At 32.6% G+C, this 21,460-nt stretch overlaps 2 protein-coding genes and 1 long non-coding RNA gene across 4 annotated transcripts in view; all 3 read right to left on the reverse strand.

Moving 5' to 3' along the window:
- The window catches only part of LOC138330624 (transcription initiation factor TFIID subunit 11-like), a 54,129-nt gene that overhangs the window by 5,877 nt on the left and 26,792 nt on the right, over nt 1-21,460 (reverse strand). The window lies entirely within an intron of this gene.
- On the reverse strand, nt 322-11,440 carry LOC138330874 (uncharacterized). 2 transcript variants are annotated; one of them, XM_069278371.1, is made up of 7 exons: nt 11,403-11,440; nt 9,850-9,900; nt 6,533-6,625; nt 5,776-5,808; nt 4,725-4,772; nt 2,537-2,623; nt 322-547 (listed from the first exon to the last, which is right to left on the reverse strand). In XM_069278371.1, the coding sequence occupies exons 2-7, from the start codon at nt 9,886-9,888 to the stop codon at nt 446-448; spliced, it is 402 nt and encodes a 133-aa protein (XP_069134472.1). In that variant the 5' UTR covers nt 9,889-9,900; nt 11,403-11,440; the 3' UTR covers nt 322-445. The 2 variants fall into 2 exon arrangements, with proteins under 2 accessions (XP_069134472.1, XP_069134471.1); XM_069278370.1 differs by lacking the exon at nt 11,403-11,440 and having other exon boundaries at nt 9,850-10,619.
- Nucleotides 11,737-15,584, reverse strand: LOC138330875 (uncharacterized). The gene is made up of 5 exons (XR_011209609.1): nt 15,396-15,584; nt 14,381-14,422; nt 12,957-12,998; nt 12,320-12,340; nt 11,737-11,778 (listed from the first exon to the last, which is right to left on the reverse strand). It is a non-coding gene; the product is annotated as an uncharacterized lncRNA (long non-coding RNA).

Consider the following 21,460-nt stretch of genomic DNA (forward strand, 5'->3'; position numbering starts at 1 on the left):
TGTTGACGTTTTAGCAAAAACCTCACTTGCTACATTTCAGCATTTTAAAACTTATTTTTCAGGATTCATCACTTTTAAATATATGCTAAACGATTATACCTATATAAATAGTGGATATACCTGATAGCAAACCTCACTTTTATCCAGTCAATCTTTTTATTACTCAAAATATCAATTGTCAAAGTATTAATAAAAATATGTTCAAACTGCGGACAAAAGGGGTCCTCTTTCCACATATCCAGAGTATTGTTAGAACATATAATTTCTGGCTCTTTACACCTTTTGTAAAGGCAAATGAGATACAAATACACACACATAAAGCAATAATGCACATAGATTTTTAACACAGGCAAACTTGAAAAAACGTAGAGCGTAGACATATATACGAACCATTTCGCTACTTACCATACATCGTCTACCAAAACATGAGCAAACGTTTTCCTTTTCAAATATTTGTTGTTAAGTTTGGATTTGTTTTCTTGATCGAATTCCTCCCATATTTTAAGAAGTCGATTTTTCCAGTACCACCGAAAGTTGTTCTCATTAGCTAAAATATGGAGGCAACATAAGATAAATAGATACTGCAGAATGATATCTACCATATCTTGCCATTTCTACAGGGTAACATCAGATGTAGAAACAAAATAATGTGAAGGTGAAAAAGGAATTCGTATCAGAATATTAGAAAACGTTTTAACGTTGGGCAGTATATATCGAATACGATGAATACTGTTCTTATTATATGTTTGTTTTCTACTTTCATATCGTCTTGTAGTAATAAATGGTAAATTGATTATAGAAGTATGCAAAGATTTCTATAATTATATTTAGTATATTCATATCTACAATAATGTTAATCAATGTTCTGTAATTTGTAATTGCAACGGACCATGTACTGTTACATTTAATGTTTGTTCCAATATATAAATGCGCTTATATAGGCAGTAAAAAGTAATATTTCATGGATTAAACACAATTTTATTGTAGTATTTGAATAGGTCGACAAGTCTTTACATAGTATGTGATACTTCGTTGATAGCAGATGATTAAACGGGATTAATTCACGTACAACGTAATACCCGAAAACAGTTATGCGGAACTACAGGTAGTATCTTCAGTGGTAATGCAACGTAATCTTCCCGCTAAAATGACGTCATCGATTGACGTCATTTCATCACCAATAGAAACACATGTTATCGCGTATCATATGATACGTGTATTATTATAATACTCGAAACATATGAACAATCTACGACGATAGTAATTTTTTAATTGTGATATATCATGATTTGGTTTCAACACTTAATAGTGGGGTATGAAATAGGTTCCCATGTACCCCTCTGGCAGTGTTTTTAAATATGGTTTTTAGGGCCGGTATTTTGTATAGTTTCACTTTATGCTTGTTGCCATTGACAGCTAGTTCCTCATGGGGGCCATATGGGGGCATCTAGGATTTTGCAAATATGTGATTTCGGCCATTTTTGATAACTGAAATCTAAGATGCCCGCCATATGTATGACCCCCATGGGACATTAGCTGGCAATAGCAACAAGCATAAAATGAAACTAGATACCATACCGGTCCTAAAAACATGTTTCGAAAAAACTGCCAGAGGGGTGTATGTTAACCTATTTCTCCTACTCCACTATATATAGAATTGTGATAGAAGTATTGAAAGCTGACTCACATGTTGAAAATGAGTAAGTGTTAAGCCATGAGATAAATAAGGTTTGATATAAACTCACTTTTGAATATAGAATGATATTGTTTATGAACAGGTCAATAATACTCCAATTGGTGTAACAAAAAAATATATATGACCATTTGTTATCTTAAATCTGCAAAATGCAAAGCTAATGACAGTTTATAATATTGCAAACAATACCCATGTATGACCAATCATGTATTTCACCGAAAGGCGAACGGAGGATAACATTAGAACAATATCTTTATTGCCAGAGAGCAAAGCACATGAAAGTTGATGTCGCTTGCTTCTCAAGGTACGCAACAACTGTCTGAGATCTCATGTTGGCTCTGAAGACATTTGGGAATGAACTGCAGTAATATACTACAAAATAGTTTTTTCCAGCAGGCTCATAGTATTGTATGGAACAAGCTGCAGCATAATAAGGAACATTCGGAACCATGACGCAGAAAGAGGTGTGCCATCGAAACCAAGGGCCACATCTGCATGTATCAACTAATTCACCCTTTGTCAACTTGCCCGACATTTATTAATGGTTTTATTATCACCCAAGTCTTTCCATTTTATTTTTTTATTACGTCCTTCACCATAAAAAGCCTTACCGAGAACCACAAATATGGCATATGGGAAAATTCCACATAGGGATTTTAAGGACTTTGGTTTAATTATTTCTCATACCCTGTTCTGTATGTTCAAGAAAATTTCGTTTATGCTGCATTTTTCCCGGGTAAAGTAGAAATGGAGATACAATCCCTAGCCTGGATTGCCTTCCAGCAAATATTTCGCCACCTTTTTTATATAAACATAAGCATGCATAAAAAACATACTTACTGATATGATTGGGTGGAGAGGTACTATCTTCTTCCTTAAGTGATGCATCTTCTTCGGGTTTTGTTTCTTTGTCGCTTTCAGATCCATCTGTAGTAATGAAGCAATTCCATCAGATATGACCAATAAAAAACGTCCGAGGGACAAATAAAAAGGGTCTTAATAGGAACATCACGCTTATTAATAAGGTAAATTTATAAATGATCATTTTGAGCAACCGATCGCCGAAGTATGTTTTATTGTCAAAATTTGGTTTACGTGTAGTACGTCCATGCATTGTCTTCGTTTGTGGTTTTATGATTAAAGAAATTGTATGATAATATGACGTTTAACATCAATGATTCAGAAGTGTTATTCAGTGTTTGAAAATCATTTATTAGTAGGTTAGTTACTAGTTCATCGTCAACATTACTTTTCCTAGGCTCTATGTCGCCGACTAAGTCAGCTTTAAGTTGCATTGGCATGCAGTAAAACGTATGATTAGGATTGGCTCTGCATGTATAAAACCTTTATAGTGAGATGCTTGAAAAACGGCTCCTCCGGGTCCGAAAACTTTGTTAATATCTTCAGTAAGATATTTTTTCTTCTAAAATTCTTTCATTTAACGCCGTATTTCACACCGTGTTAGATACAGTCTTTGAGAATATCGTTCATCCATGTGACAAATATGTTCTTTTCTATTCTGTTCTATTCCCAAATATAATATGATGTACTTATCATTGCCTACATATTAAAATCATAGGTAGACGACAATGACGTCACATATAGTAATTGCGTCTGTATAAAAAACGAACTTATCACTCACAAATTAAATTGTTTCTGTTCCAAACTAAAGGAATAACAATGGTTTCCGTCTTTCACATTAGATCAATATCTGCCATTGCAGGTAGGTATTGGCGTTGACGTTTACTAAATAAATGTAACGTTACGAAATTCCAGACAAACTCATGAATGTTATTCACAAAAATGATGTCACATTCAACAACGTCCCAACGCAAGGGAGTCAACTTCATAATGTCTAAAGGAACAATTGGATAGTTAACTTTGAATGTGTATCAGCAGTACAAATCGTTCGTTATTATCTATGTGTGTACACACATTCATTGGTCAGTGATGTGACAATCAGTTGAAAAAGGTTAGGGTTAATACTACCTTTGATATCTATTGTCAGTTTACTTAAGGATTGAATCTTGCTTTGGTCGATTTCATGGGGTGATTAATTGAGTTACTCTTGAAACAAATTGAATGAACTGCGAAGCAGTTCATGCTGAATTTGTTTCAAGAGCAACTCAATTCATCACACCATCACACCATGAAATCGACGAAAGCAAGAGTCAATTCTTATATTTCAATTCAATCGTATAAGATTTTTTGTTGATTTTTGTTTTAAAAAACTGCGAGTTTCTGGGCTTGTGCAAGTCTACAACGAGAGACATAAGAAAAATAGTGAGAATACAACTAATCATAAATAAATAGCACAGATATTACAATTTATCATACATTTATTTAGAAGCAACTTTATCATCAATGCAATCCAGATGAAACATAAAACATTTACAATATATTTGGAAGTGATTGCAAAAATCGTCCGCCGAAGATGCGGAAGGATAATGTCTAGACTGTGTGATACGGTTGTCTCCCGCTTCGATTCAAAATGGAGTCACCGTAACGTGATGGGAACGGAAAGGTTCTAGTGGTTTATGTAACCTTTAGCCTTGATACAAGTTAAACAACTGATTAAAGGTAAATCAACACTCATTGACTTTAATATAGTATTTCTTATCGCCGTTTAGGCTTCATGATTTGTTTGTAACTGAGACGTTCTAACGTAGTTTCGACACACGTCACACAAGGACATGGCACATTTTATTTTGCTTTGGTAGGCAATGTTGCTGACTCGAACGATACACAAGAGTTAAGGAGTCAGTAAAACGAGAGTTCATAAAAATGCTTTTAAAATGTAGAAATTTGTCCGTAATATATTTGCATTTTTTAACCACCGCTGTTTAGATCTAGGCCTAATCTAGTAGGAAGCTACTTCGGCAAAAGTAGGTCTAGATAAAACCGATGCGAAAACCGATGTTAAGATACTAAAGTTCATACCCAAGTTCATGAGCAAATGAAACTGGATTTTTAAAGTAGTTTCATTGAGTCCTACTTCAGTGAAAATTGAAATATAAATGTTTCCTACCTGGAAAGCCTCTTCGCTGTTTAACACTCGGCTGTCGATGTTGTCTTCCTTATAATGAAACGAAAAACGGGAAAATATTAAATTCCTGAAATATTATCTTAACAGACTTTTGTAATGATATTTTCTTTTCTAATAACCTCGAGAGCTCGACATACTTATGTTTTATAATTCATGTTTTTAAGTTGTCTTCCTTTAAACGAAAAAAAATCAGTCAGACAACAAAACAAGATTTTATATCGAACACCATTATGGTTCTTAACATAAAAGTATACGTTTCCACTTTTATGTTCCGTCGCCCTTGTTTATATTGAGTCGGAAGGAACCTATGTGAGAACATCTCGCATTTCCTGGGATATTTCTGGTCGGATTTCAATAAATTCGATCCACAGATTTATAAGTTGTCGTTATAGGAGATATATACCAGGTTTTACGACACCTTTCGGAAACGCACGTTTCTAAATGTTTGACAGTTGTGCGAAGTCCTTAGACAATTTGATAATCTCCGTTAGTGCATTCTATAGACACAATATATATTGTTAAGAACTTGAGAAATTGTAAAAACAGTTTATGTATATCATACCCCAGTGAGGCAAGCAAACATATTATTCATTTGTGCAAGTCATACAATTTTTAACGGGCGACACGGAAACAAATCCATTTCAAGGTTTTGAAATCATTCGAATTTAAGATATGCTTAGCTTTGACTGTCTTAACAAATAGAGCCCAACAAATGAAGAAATCGCTATCATGACCAGAAAAAAAAAACATCTATGTTTATCATCATTATAATCATTATAACGAGATTCATTGGATAACATCAACAGAGATTGACTTCCATGCTTACACAGGGATGACACATACGTACTATACGTAAGGTAGGTATGTCTTTTGATTGAAGTTTACATTCAAGATGTGGACCTTCTGAGGTCATTTCGATACACGTGATTGAATTTAAAGTTTCGAGGTTTTAAATATAACTAGACAGATTGTATAACATAAAAATATCGCATGTTTAAAATTATTTTAACTATTATATGTTTAAAGTACTTACTTTTTTTACCTTTATTATACCTTGGCTTGTTTCCTGCCAAAAAAAAATCGAATTAAAATGTCTACGTTTTTACAAACATGAACCAAATTGAAATGATATTCGTTTACAATAAAGAAAAGCACAGTCATATATGACGACGCCCCATGACTATCCGAATGAACGATAACTTTGTTTGCATTTGCTTACCATCACATGCTGCGGATTTCAAAAATATTTTTTATATGTTCTGAATAGAATACAACATGCAGCTGAACCTAATGTATATTATCAATGCTTATCAATGAGTTATCGTAAACGGCTCAAAGCTCAAGTCTGAAATGATCTCGGTTTGTGAATGTTAAACTTTGTAGTAGTCCATCTTATGTAATAATCATTATGTTGACTCCTTGTATGATATTTAGAAAAAAATTATTTACAAAATTAGATTATGTAAATCTGTAATTTAAACGGGAAAATGGGAAAAGATGACATCAATATTTCAGACACTGATCCTGACATCTGAAATCATAGTCCCTTAATTTCTATTTTGTCACTTCTGTATTATTCCTTTTGACTGATTTTAGGACCGGTATTGTATATTGCTTTCATATTTATCAATTATGGATCCATACTGAGCTTAATATGGTGTTGTACCGAACTACATAGCTCTAGCGTTTGAATTACAGTCAGTAAAGCACCATATTGACCACATCAAAGTTTTAATATTAGTATTTTTATAACAGGTATGTCAATTATTCAAGAATTTCTTAAAACCTACCGCAAACATTCCTAGTGTGATCAGACGAAGAAATAATAACATCCTTTGTTGGTGTTTCTTCATTATTTGTTTCTTTGTTGATATCAGATCCATCTGTTAAAATAAATTATTCAACTATTAATTGATTTAACATAAATTATGTATCCAGTACAATAATGATTCCTGTTTTTTGCGATTGGGGGCTATGGGGTTTAATTTTGTTCATATTATGCATACTAAAGTTAAGGTAACGTATTACTGAAATGAAAACGCAAATTGCATACATATATATAAATTTACATACATGTACATGTTTCAAAATTGAATTAAAAATAACCGCTCAAAGGAGAACATTACAAATCTTGGATCTATTTTGTGAACTTCCGAAGGGAATCTCTCTACCTACATGGAGTTGCCTGGGGCTGATGTTGAAAAATAGTTTAATAAAATGTCTTTGAATCCCATGTGGGGTAGATGCCAATACATATGTACTGACTACTGGTAAGTGGTTTTTCTCAATGTTTTTCTCTGTGTACTCTGACTTTCCTCTATCATCTCCTCCAATGATCGTGTAATAAATACTGTTTCTGATATTTAATTTAAGTAATGACATGACATAAATTATTTTAAAATGTCTTTAAAAGTGGTTAAGATGTCCAGGCATATTACCACAAGCCCAGCTCCACCTCTCGGTCGTGAGTTTGAATCCCATTTGCGGTTGCCTGGTACTGACTGCTGGTCCCTAGTTTTTCTAATGGCTAGTTCGACTTTACACTACTACCACAAAACCGCTCCTTCACCTCCTTTTTCTTTATTACTTGTCAACTCGGATGGTTATTAGGTTGTTATTTTTTTACCCCCCGGCTAAACACATTTTTAGTGATATAATTTCATTTACTTTGGGCGCATTACTTTGTCAATTACGGTTTGATAATTGGTATATTAATAAGAAGTATTATGCGTTTATACAGCCTAATATAAAGTATTATGTTCTAACAATATAGTACATAGTAAACATGTCATTTTTTGTTGCTATATTTTTAATTGTGTTTTAGCAATTTATGCCCCTTGAGACATCATGTATACCCTATTGAATTATCTATTTAGCACATACTTTGTGCCCTCCTTCAATATTCCATACAGTGATTTGATTTTGTTAGGAGATATTCCCAAAAAGTTTATTTCTTTTTTAATGCATTATATATATTGCTTTGTTCTGGAATTCGGCTGGCGGCAGACCGAGGAACACTTTTTTCAAACCAACACTACTGGGACACTAACCATTAAGTAGCGAACGCAGACCAGGAAACAGTCTAGTAGTTGATGTTTGGAGAAAAACATCATTATTTGCATCTCATAAGGATTCGTTTTTTATCCAACATGAACCCAAAACATACACCATCGATGAAATACACTTTTAGTTTTCGACTATTCCTTTCGTTATTTGGTTATGGGTCCCAGAACGGGAACTTTTTTTAGTAATACATTTGTAAAAACAATATTTAAAAAAATAAAAATAAATCAAAATATAGAATTAGTTGGTCCTCCTGAAATGATTTGAATCCGAAACAGGAAGAAGGATGTTGACGTGTCCTTGAATATCACAGTTATAATTAATGTTTTTTTATAAACCATGTGGTTTACATATACCCTCCCTACCTTGTCGTGTAACAGGTTTACAGTCTAGGTAATTAATGTATATATCTGTGTACCGGTCACGGACAACATGTCATGTAATATAATCTGTTAGTCGCCTTTTATATTTAATGTTGAATACATATCCTTATGTTTCAACGATAAAGATCTTTTCAAGTTAGTCATTCTTTAGTTGTCAATATTCATTCTTGGTTAGGGATATCACCCGTGCCCTGTCATATATGTATTGCATGAAAATTTATCCGCATTTTGATCTAATGAATGTGGTCATTACTAGGTGCTATATTCTTCTGAGCTGCAGCTGAATCTAAAACCATAACCTTGTGTCATCTGTACGGGTAGGCCTAATCGTTTCACTAATACGATCAGGCACTATACAGCCTCCCTGTATGATTCGTGTTGATATTTATTCAATATCAATTTTTAAAGCTGTTTTTTTATTAGAGTCGGAGCTTTTATTTTTTTAATTAGGATCTGTTCATGCTTGGTCATTTCACAATTAGACCTGTCACGTCTTTCCCTTGTTTTAATATGTTAATTCCCATTGGAGTGTTGCCTTGACTGTTCAGACACGGTACTTGTTCTGCATTCTGGCATACGACAACAACAGCAACCTAATATATCTAGATAGCTAATAATACACAACTTCCCGCACGATAGTGGATAGCTTTTTACAAGTATTACATACATCACTAGTATGCCTACTTACCTGATATTGCCGATTGTCAACATTGATAAATGCACATGGAGGGCTCGGACTTTTCAACATCATATATTACAGAACCGGTTCAAACCGGATAAACCAAGTGACATCAACGTTAAAGTGCACATTTCGTTCTACCAAATGCTTGGCGCTAGTCGTATAGCATCCTTAGTGCGATTGAAACGCCCCAAACAGCACCCATTTCCACAATACATGCAATTCACAACAAATATTTGGATATCATTACAAGACTTATAAAACGTTTTATAAACATAAGTAATTATATAATCAGATAATCAGAATTTTCATAAATACGACCAATTTGTGAATGGTCCACTTGTCGATCCAATCGGTTAGAATAACTTTGAAGGAAGGCGGCCCACAAGTCCCGAAATCTCCTCCGCCGCGGAAATTTACTGGGAAACTGCGAAATACCGCCATTTTCTAGGACCGTCTCTTGGTCGTTTTTCAAAATATTTTCAACCACCAAAGATACCGTTATGTTCAGCATTTCTTAAATTTCTAATGTGTAGAATCTCATTTTGTAAACTTTTAGCATTTGTTCGCTAGGTCGAATTAAACAGAAACTAGCGATGAAAATGTTGATTTTTACCTGTTTGACCCAACATTTCTCACTCAAACGAATGTTCGTACAGTCAATATTTATCTCAGTCGATAGATCACGCCAGGATCTACTTAACTTTAAAATATTATTTAAAAGTATATGTCAGTTTCCTTACTATTCCACTTGCGGTTATAAGCGTTTTGATAGGTAAAAGGTGCCATGTTAACATTCGTTCCGAAGGAACGAAAACTCTGTTATCGCACCTTACGTCTCTCATTTCATATTATTTTACCTTTATGATACTAGCGTTGTATTTTTCTATAATGTAACATATCGAGTTGATATCAATACAAACTTCCCTTCAGAAAATAATTTCATTACGGAATAAAGAGGATATATTAAAATGGTCCATACCTGGATCACTCCTTGCCTCTCCTTCTGGTGATTCTTCATTGTCTTTATCACCTGTTTTATAAACAAAAGAGACCATACACCTTTCCTTTATCTTACATGAGTAAATGTGTACAATAACAATTTCCTCAGACGAACATGCGTGGTATGAATTTCTGCTTATTACGAAGTAAATTCAAAACATGTAAGGAATTCCCTTATAGCGAAATATCTTTTGATTAGAAGTGATTTGTTGGTCCGGCAAGTCAATATTAACTCAATGACATAGTTTCTGGGTTTTTTTTTTGTTTTGGTTTTTTTGTTTTGGTTTTTTTTTGCTGAAAGTGCTAGGTGTAGCCATTTTTAAAATGATATTTGGGGCGAAATTGGGAAATCGATTGATAAAAAATTCAAATGCAAGCATGCAAGTATACAATGAATCATCGGTTATGGAAAATCTGCCAATTACAACTTTGGAATTAGCGAATCAACGTTTTATGAGCCTATGGCTTTAATTAAACCATAGCTTCAGAGATAACGATAACGAAATATTTCTCTTTTTTCCATTAGGTCCATTATAGCAAATATTTACTGTAATATGAAATTCATTAAACACCTTAAATAATTCTATATGTCATGAACGTTCAGGCAAATTATCTAATGAATAAGTATATCAGAATTCTAATTGTTGGTATGTTATTAGTCAGCTGACATACAGGATCTTACCAGACGATTCCTTTCATTATATATCTAAAATAAAGTTCTAAGATTTTATGAGCCTTTGCGAGCAAAGATTAAAACATAGAGACATGTTTCATAATATTTAAATGTTACTTCTATGGAATTAATACATATATATAACTACCAAAGTACACATTTCGAATAACTTTAACCTCAAAATATGCTGCAAACAACCTGTAGAATTGGCCATTTTATCCGACTGTTCTCGTATCCTAACGTTGCTTCATTGCTACAATGAAAACGTCACATAGGAAATTCCTACCCGGTACAGCCAATGATATCGCTCCAAGTTATAATACACTAGTGGCATATTCAAATATATTGCATGGGCGAAGTCACTAAATATTAGGTGGAATATGAGATATACACATATAAAAACATTTAGCCTGAGTTAATCGACAGAGTAGTACATAAAAGTTTGCGGTTCTCACATAAAATTGTTGGAAAGTACACTCAGTCTTTAGTAGGTTTCATAAGTCCGAAAGATTTTCCCAATGTAATTTATCAATTGATCACATGATACATCTATTGACCAATAGTCATTAGAATGACAGATTTTAGTTAATGAACACGAATAACACAATGGGATCTGAAGAAGATTCCAATAAAAGTAAGTTGCATGTATGATACCTGGAACCAACGTTGGTCTCAAGTATCCTATGAAATGTCTATAGAGTTGGAATTTGCAACAGTAACGAATGCAAGACAGAAATACAGACGGACTGAGATAGTGACAACCACCTACACTTTAATTAATATATTCATTTTTGTGAAAGATGTTCGTAATACTTAATGTAGGAACGCATGTAATTATGCAACTCTACCGTAAAATTTACCGCTTATTTCCCTGTTGTCTTCTAATTTTCTTTTTGGGGATGTCTAACAACCAAAACCAAAAAAAATGCACTCATTAACAAACAGCAAATAGGATATTTTAAATAGTCCTATAACATTGAAAAGGGCGTAAATGTTTATAAATAAATTATCTATTTTTCAATCAATTTGATATTGTTCATCTAAAACAGTAAAATATGCAGAAGTATAACACTAATGCCAATACTCTTGAAGACATATGATCATTATTTCTATATTGCAACAAATGTATTTTCATTTACAAAATGTGACAGGAAAAGATATGATATTGTCGTTTAACAAATAAGAGGCACGTACCTCGTTCCGTTTGCAGATTTTGACAACGTTTTTCTAGCACATCTACAATTTATATCATGTCAAATAGTCACAAACAAAGTATATTTAACATATTGTCATTATTTCAATATTTACAAAATACCTATATAATAGTATGTATTTATAAACAGCAAAAAGAGAAAACACGTATATACTTACCTCGTTCCGTTTTTGAATAATTACACAACGTTCCTGTACCTCATCTACAATGTTTGTCAAATTAAATATCCATTTTCCCTTAAAGGACATATTCTGTTTTTGTATAATACATAGTTATCTGCCCTTGCGTGTAGGTATTCATTGTGACGTCATGTGTTTGGGCATGTAACGCCAGACTTTTCGGAGAAAATGACGTGAATTGCGCTCACAAAATAACGTAACAATCGATATCTACCCGCAAGGGAGCTAACTCTGTAATATCCAAAGGCGGAATTGCTATCATAAAAAACGATACAACAAAACGCAAGTTGGAGATTAATCGTATTCCGTTGAATATTTGATTAATTATTGACGGATTGGTGTTTAAAATGCCAATTTCAAAAAGGCAAAAAGATTTATTACTTACCACAACGTTCCTGTAGCATATCTACAATGCATATCATATCAAATTATCATAAACCAAATATAACGTAAAAACTGTTAAAATATATGATAGACACACGAAATAACAAAATGCTAAAAGAAGAAGAATAATCGTATTCCATTTGTAATTCTGTTCACATCCGTTCATACACTAAAGCATGATTTCAAAACTCTTGTGAAGGTTTACGTACTGGAGTTTAAAATATAATGGAAAAAAGACAAAAGGAAGAAACAATCGTGTAGAAAGGTATTTCCGGTATTGAACCATCGACTTGATCTAATCTATATCTGCGATAATATATTCTGATTTATAGATTTTGCATTTGAACTAAAATTTTACAGTGCTTACATAAGTACCTTTACAGTATGTGCGTAAAGGGATAATATTAATATCGTTATTTCAATATTTCAAACAAATGATTTTCAACAAAATAAGGCGCAGAAAATATAATATGTATGCATTCTGTTAAATACGTATAGCAATCATTGTTGAAATTCTTGAAATATTTTCGCTATATCGATATTTCAACAATGGCATCACTGATTTAATAAATGTGCGGGAAAGAAAGATTTGAGATTTTCGTTGAACAAACAAGAGACAAAAAGGAGGAGACACATACCTCGTTCCGCTTCAAGATATTGATAACGTTTCATTAGTTCATCTACAATGAATATCATATCTCATAATCATAAACCAGGTATGATCATATATTCGTAAACTAAGTGTTTGAAAACCAATACGTTAGATAAATTGAGCAGTGAAAATAACTCAAATGAACAGACAAACATATTTGATACCTCATAAACATTAGTTTAACCACAGAATTTCTGAATTGTAAAAATCTTGTTTTTATGCCTTAAGCATGTTTAGATTTAAACCTACCTGCAAAAATCTCTTTACAATTACTGCTTATAATGTAGAAATGTGAAATAAAATTCTAGATCTCACTTTGCTTCAAGCACTATTAAAATGTCCAATTTGGTAATGTAAACATAATGGCATGGTTATTTGGTGACAGCAATATGTCTGAACACGGTTGCACTTGTAAAACTGAAATGTACATTTATTTACATAGTGTGCCAAAATTCACAAAGAACCATCAATATACGAGTCAACAGTGTTATCTAAGGTTAGGACGGATGGAGAGACACTTTATATCAACTTAGCTATGTTCAAGTAAACCTACGAAGTGATATATATAGGCATACTAAAATCACTAGTTTATACAGGGTCCTAAACCATAACGTTTTTAGGACATACACATGTACAGGTATAAATCATGATCACGATCACTTCGCAACTTTCTTGCCATATTTGCTTTGATATCTTATCAATATCAAGCATATAGCTACATTCTTATACTCAATCATAAGCTCAAAAACTTAAACTCGATAACGATACTCCTTTGTACCGTATATTTCTATTTAATATTACCGTTGCGAGATACGACACTAGGTAAAATCTAGGTAAATCGCTGATAGTCATTGAGTTCTAGATTGCAACGAGCCTGAAACATCGCAGGGAAGGGGATAAGAGTTGGTATAAATTAGGCTCTGACCACCAACCAGCACCCATCCCACCAACCCAGGAACATTAAAGGCGGGGCCAAATATGATAGGGGTAAATCATTTAATCCAATTCTCCTCATATAATTCTGAATGGATTGTAACCATATTTCGTCAAAAACATCCTTGGAAAAAGGGGGGTGTTATATTTTGAATAATAAAGAAAACAATGATCGTGTTTTCAGAATATTACTTGGCATTAAAAACCAGGTGAGCAATATAGACCATCTAGGCCTCTTGTTCGTATATGCGATCAGTTCAGACGCTATTTCGATAATTCAACAAATCATTTGTTGGCATAAAAATACCATAAGAAATAGCGTCCATGCATGTTTTAATACGTAGAGCAATCAATGTTGAAAGAGTTGAAATTTTATCGGTATATCGATATTTCAACAATTGTATTATTGATTGATACAAAATTTGACTGGAAAAAGTTGTAAGATTTTCGTGGAACAAGCTAGAAAAAAATACATACCTCGCTCCGTTTGTAGATTTTGAAAACGTTCGTGTAGACCATCTACAATGTTCAACATATAAAATAACCAAAATCAAGTACGATGTCAAAAATCACTTGGAAGATTTACTACTTTTATAAATCAATAAAATGCAAAAAGTGGAAGACCTATCGTATTTCGTTTGCAATTTCTGATAACATTCCGTAACAAAGTAAGGTCTGCTGTTCAAACTCTTTTACAGCCTCAAAATTGTCACTATTCGAATATTTTCCAGAGGTTTACGTATCAGTTCACAAAAGAATTTGATATTAAACATACGATTAAATAACACGTAAAATGTTGCAGACTTGTCATACTTCGTTTTGAGATTCTGATGACGTATTCCAACTAAGGTATTATCAAATTCAAAAGATTTTGAATAATGTATGATGTCAAAACTGTTGTAACGGTTAAACTATTTTTATTATTTCTATATGTGCACGAGCTTACTAACTGACGTGTAAACCACAACTAAGGAAAATGTAAAAGGAATGAATATTAAAATAGGTCATTTACCATGTATGATTACATTCATTTAGTTCTCTGAAATATACATCATAATATTTAAAGTCTAAAGAATACTGCGGAAAGGGCTGTATCTACATCTTTATTTCGATATTTTAACAAATACCTTTTTAATTTTATCCAGATTCCCATACAACAGATGGATTGTAATTTAAAATACTTTTAAATAAAATGCAAAAAGTGAAAGACACTTATACATTTCGTTTGCATTTTCTTATGGCGTTCTGTCATAAATTTTTAAATGATGTTAAACCTATCGCAACAGATTTACATAGTGACGTTTTAGAATATAATGAAATATTGTATTCCTTGTCTAGTGTCTTATTACCTTAATTAGTTCTTCTATTATATACAGACTGTTATAATGACACAAACCAATACAATTGCATAACCTTTGTAATTATGCCTGTACATTGACGAATACATCGTTGATATACAAAATGTAAATGCAAAAAAACACAAACTTATTACCTTGTACCCTGTGTTGCATTTGAACAGAAAAGGCGTTACGATCGAAGAATATATGTTTTTTTTTCTGAAATACAAAAGTCAAAAACAAAACTAGAAAAATCACAAACCTTGCGCATTCAGTTCGATATTTTTTTACAAATATATGCTATAATATTCGAAAACACTGCGGTGTGTGATTTACATTAAATACATGGCCCGGCTTACATAGTACTTCTCAATGCGTAACTCTGATTATATGTTCATTTTTATATATGGACCTATCAATTTAAGTACACGTTTTCAGCAATAACAGGGAATGCTGTATAATATACTAAAATGTTTTCACAATTTTTATCAATTATCAATACGACAACATTTTTACTATATAATTACTTCTAAGACTACATGTACCTACTCACAGTAGCCTATCCATGATATTTGTTTGTTTGTTGAATTTTAGCATGGAATCACAACCTCATAATCTTGGCATAACTATATAATAATCCACTCGATTTTACATTCATTTGATATCTGTACATCGATCGTTACCCACTTGAGCACCCGATGGTTTACTTCATTCACGTTTTTTTCTTCCTGCTTGTTGTCTTCAGCCGTCTCATCATTTATTCATGTTTGTGTTTACTGTTACTGGTGAATTTTTGATATCTATTAGATAGTGGCAATGGTGACTATATATTAATCCGGATTGAGTAATCCACGGTAAAAGAAGAGTTTTATTACCAATTTGATTGTTTATTTGATGTAGTCTGGTATGAGTTACTGTTTTTAATATATTCTTTTTTCAATCGGATTTTGCCTTGATACCATCCTAAAAATCCATTAGAAGCTTTTAGGTCTGTTAAAATCTCGTTTTGATAATGATTTATAGTATTTTTTGTGAGTTTTTATAGCATATCAATTGTGTAGCAAGTGGTCATATAAAACATATGTGCACTTATCACATTATGCTTGTGCTGTTTTTGGGTACATTAGTTTAAAAAAAAAAAGTTTTCATTTTCCTTTGTTTGTTTTTGTTTGTGTAACCTGTATGCATTTTTATATCATATTCAAAAGATATCCGATCCCCTTTAGATTGGATCAGATAAAATAAAAAATAGCAAAAGCTGCAAGATATGAAAGACAATGTAAATCTTTAATGAAGGGTTAAATATGTTAAAAAATTGTACACAGAATATGTGATTTATTCTTTCGAATATTGCGGTGTTATTATCAAATGCTAGTAAATGCAAGTATTCGTAGCAAATATCGCCGGGTTGTTATGCTTCGTTTAGAGGCCAACAAGGGGTAATGATAAAATATACTTATATACTATAATTATTTAAAATATACTATTTGCCTTATTTTGGTCTTAATCGGACACTCTTAATACATGTGTGTATCGTAATAAGACATCTGCCTATGTAGATTGCCGTTCAAACTAACTACACTTACAACGCACGACCAACAATGCAATGTGTATCTATATCTGTGTGTATCATCTACATTGTATTTTTTGCTTGGTTAAAATGCATTGGATGAAAAAAAACTGTGCCTTTCAAATTTACATCAATAGACAAATTGGTAAATAAACCTATATATTATATACAAACATCATAAACGTCTTCAGTACTAGAAGTTTATTATGCATTAAGCTGTGTACTTTTGTGCTATGTATAATGAAATCAACTTTTCTTACAATTTATATCAGGTTAATTGTTACTATAGTCATTATAGGCGTAGTCGACATTTTTTACAGAGTATTGTTTTGCGATACACACTTCTGGTTATAGCGTGCAGAAAATAAATCAGGCAAAAACCTTTGGCATTAAAAAAGCGTTATCGGCTTTAAGCATTATGTAGATTCAGACTAAAAATGATTTTTTAGCTACGTTTGACTCTCCAATCTGAATATCTTTTAATTACGTAAAATATATACAACAAATAATAATAATTTGAATCTAAAGAATTTATTTGTTGAAAGGTCATTTGTGACGTTCCCCATGCAATGTTATGCTGTATAGTGATGATCAATTATTTTTAACGAACCAATATTTGTGCCAAATCGTGCATTATATTATTTGAATACATGGATCACAGTGTATATACTACACACACAGTAAACAAATAACAACCTTAAAATAGACAGATACACAGACAACGTGCATCCAGTGTCCTCCAGCATATTTGCTGTGGTATAATGAGATGAAAAAGAAGATCTGTAGTGTTCGTAGAATAAACAATATACATGTAAAAATAATGATAACAAAAATGTATCAAATGCCTAAGATTTCTCTAATGTTTGTTGAAATTCTCGAAAATTTAAATATATCGTAGCAGAGTACAGTAGATTTTAAAAATAATCAGCAAAATAAAGTGTAGGCTTTAATTATGTACACACCGATTTTTAACCTCGAATAACACCTATATAAAATAAATTTATATTTGATTTACACAACATTTGCAATTGTTATGCAGAGTTCATTTTTGGACAGGTTTTTTTTGGATTTTCAAAGTTTTGTGAGCCTTTAAAAACCATGGTAATCAATTTGATTTTTAGGAAAAATTGCAAAAAAAAGGGATTTTTAACTAAAAATTACACCCCCTCCAGAAGAAATTTTTTCTTGAACACAGTTTAAAACTAAACATGCCGTGATAGCGGAAATGAGCCTGTTTCGATATATGTATAACATTGAACTTTTGAGCAATCTTACCTCGTACCGCGGCAACTAATTTCTGCTGCTTCAGTATTGAGTTTTTCCGTCTTACACGCACATTCCGTTACCCTCTAAACCATTAATCTCGAACTCATTTTGTTGATTTTTTTTATGTAAATGTGAAGCCTGCATATTTGTCTCTAGATTGAATTCACCAATTTTAGCACATGTACATTTTTTAATTGTTTATACAAATAATAAAACAGGGGTTTTCTGCTTCATAAAAATATCATCCTTGACCATTCTGTCTAACTGGTAACTGCTACCTGTATGGCTGAACGTTGCGCCATAACACAGTGATCAAAGAACTACAATGCGTAATATAGAAATGGTTCGTATCAAAAAACTTTTAAAATGTTAAAGTGAATACGTGATGCCCAAGATCTAGCCTGTTAGTGTTATATGGCGTTTCGTTAGCGAGTTGGAAACTCATGTGGAACATTTGCCATATATTTGCCCTTTGTTTGGTGGTTTATCTCAATGTTCTCCTTCTAAACATTTATAAAGTGGTCATTAAATAGGAAAGCACTATCAACAAGACAAACTAACATCCTTACCACTATTGGTTGAGGAGTCGTAAAGAAAACCTGTCAGAAAAGAAATTATTTCAGCTGTATTGTTTTAATCTTTTTTTTCATTGTAGATGTGATTATTTTCTGCATTCCATTTCGAACCTGTATTTCTTGTGCTTAATGGAGAACCGAGTTTTCATATTTGTTGATTTAAAATGTATCATCAGTCCGAGTACTAATATTAGTAGCTGTGGTTATTTCACCTTCACAAAAAGGGGTATCACTTTGACCCGTTTTACGGCCACTCAGTGATAAGCAAAATATTTTGCATGAAGATACATTAGGGTCAGTTGCATATTGTATGCTATTCAGAATATCCGATTTTTGATGCACTCATTTAAAGATGCTCTACCGCCGACAGAGCATAAATGATACTCTTCATTTGAACAATAATTGGGGTTTAATCGTGTATATGTATCTAATTAACACAATAAATAATATAATTTAAAAATGATTTGTTTTGATTTTGGTGCATGCGCAATCAGTATTTCATTCCATATAGGATATAGTGTCATGGAATTTTTTCGGGATGCAATTAATTATTTTTTTATATTTTAAACTTTAAGTAAAATTAGAAGCTCAAAGTTTTCAATGGTGGAAATGGTGTAAAGTAAGTAACTTTTGTAACTGAAGAAAAATACCAAATCATCTGCTTCTGTTTTTGATAGTGAAAAATACCATTTGTCAGCGGTGTAGCATCTTTAACAAAGGCTAACCTATTTTGGCATGTTTGTGCAAGAAGCTTAAATGAAAATTAATGCGAAGAATTCAGGCCCTTTGGGCCTTTTTAGAATCACAAAATGAAAAATTAGTGTCATTTTAAAGGGATAACTAGTAGTACTTTTCCATATTTAAAGTTTCAAGAAAATTGGGCTGTGGACAATTTCTATGGGATTTTTAGCAGTAGCTTGAATACCACCTCTGACAATACCTAAATTTCAATCAACGAGTTTCTTCCATTTTGTTACTGTTACGTTCAATCATTTGGTGGTAAGAGTAAAAAAATAGTTCCATAGTGTCTAGATTATTGTTAAATTGGTCGGTTCTGTCCAGTTCGGGTCTGGGGAAAACCTAGACACTTGGCTAGGTAGCGGTAACTAATTAGGAATGGTACTAGTGTATAGTGAGGCTGTGTACAGGAGCCTGAACTCTAGGCAACCTATGTGTGTGTATTTTTAGGGCCCAGTTTACCTACTTCTCAGAGAGATGGCATTGTATATATTTAGTTTAGGGGAATTCACAGAATTAGTTTAGGGGTCACTTGGAGGCTTAATTTAGCTTTGCTTGGAAAGAATATTTAGCTTCATTTTGGATGCTTCGAATGCATAATTAGTATAGGGGAAATTCCTGAAGTCTTTACTTAGATTCCCTAAGTTAGATGATCGGCTGAGCTTATATTTAGTGTAAGGGTAATTCCTTAAATCTTAACTTAGATTCCTTAATTTAGATGCTGGAAGATTCTATATTTATATTTTGTAGATATAGGTTATGTTTATGCATGAGCTTATTAATGAAGGGCTGCGGCCCTGGGACTTGGGCTTTTTCTTGACCGGATTTTACGGTAGTGCTAGTAATAATTTGCTGTTGGTAAACATTTTTGAAGCGTCAAACCATATATGAAAAAATTGCTAAAAAAATTACGATTTTTTTCATTTCCTGCGTAAAAATCACAACATATATTGGATCATGTGTTCCTGATATGTATTTACTGTTCTATTGTGGTCATTTTGGTACCTCGTTTGTCGACTTCGGTTGAAAATGTAAATGTTATGACTATTTTGTATTTTCAGTGAAATTCGAGATGGCGGCCATCTTGATGAAGTCATAACCGGAAGTTCATCCCAACTTATGCAATGTTAACATTTTGATTTGTGATCAGTGGGTCATAAGGGTTAAGAAAAATATTGGTTCGGGAGTTTGGGGGGGGGGTGCTTGTGGGACCCTCTTAGCCCATGGCCTAAATTGTCTACACAATTTACGGAACTGTACTTAAAAAGATTAAGCCAACTTTAAGTAACAAAATATCAATTTCAAATAATTAAGATATGGATATAGAAATTGTTTTTTAATCTGCGTCCAATAATTTACTGATACATATCAATATTTTATTGTTGTTTTCTGAATGTTTCATCGGTTTTTTCGATTTCGCGGATTCCAGAAAGAAAATCAAAATAGGAGAAATAAACCACTCGCGAAATCTGATCGCTTTACTGTATAATACAAATATCTAATAGAAAATAATAAATGTACTAAATGTTCCACACCTTCTATTTCGGAACTTTGATGAATCCTTCCGGTGTCGATACTGTCAAACAGGCTGTTTACTGGGAAACAATACAAATAAAATATTTTAGTTAATATGCGATCGTCTTTATATTCTCTGTACATTTGTATTTTTGTAGATGAAATGAGATATCACATGGTAAATATACTCCAATGTTTAGTTAAGGGAGTTGAAATTCTTTTCTTTTTTTCATCTTGATATCATTTATTGACACTGACAATAATTAACTATATATATAGGAAATCATGTTGGTAATTACTGTAGACTGACGCCGTGACCTTATGACGTACTGCAGCGATGGATACAGAAGTACCCCATCATAACATATGTTGGAGTAGCATTTGTTTTTTAATATTGTAAAAATAGACACCAACACACATCCAAACACACACATACTCATCAACAACACTCAAACGTCCTGGTTTACGTTTTATGTAAATATGTACGGCCACACATATATCATAAGGAATATTTTACCCTTATGAAACTAAAGATTATTTATAAATACATTGAACT

The sequence above is a fragment of the Argopecten irradians genome, chromosome 9 (genome assembly GCF_041381155.1).
Source record: "Argopecten irradians isolate NY chromosome 9, Ai_NY, whole genome shotgun sequence".
NCBI lineage: Eukaryota > Metazoa > Mollusca > Bivalvia > Pectinida > Pectinidae > Argopecten > Argopecten irradians.

What these genes read in the sequence shown, in the direction of transcription:
- LOC138330874 (XM_069278370.1), bottom strand. Translation starts at nt 9,925, where the DNA reads ATGGTCTCTTTTGTTTATAAAACAGGTGATAAAGACAATGAAGAATCA. An exon ending in AGAGGCAAGGAGTGATCCAG is followed by an intron (nt 6,626 to 9,849) that starts GTATGGACCATT and finishes TTATTTTAACAG; the next exon opens with ATGGATCTGATATCAACAAA. An exon ending in TCACACTAGGAATGTTTGCG is followed by an intron (nt 5,809 to 6,532) that starts GTAGGTTTTAAG and finishes TTTTTTTGGCAG; the next exon opens with GAAACAAGCCAAGGTATAAT.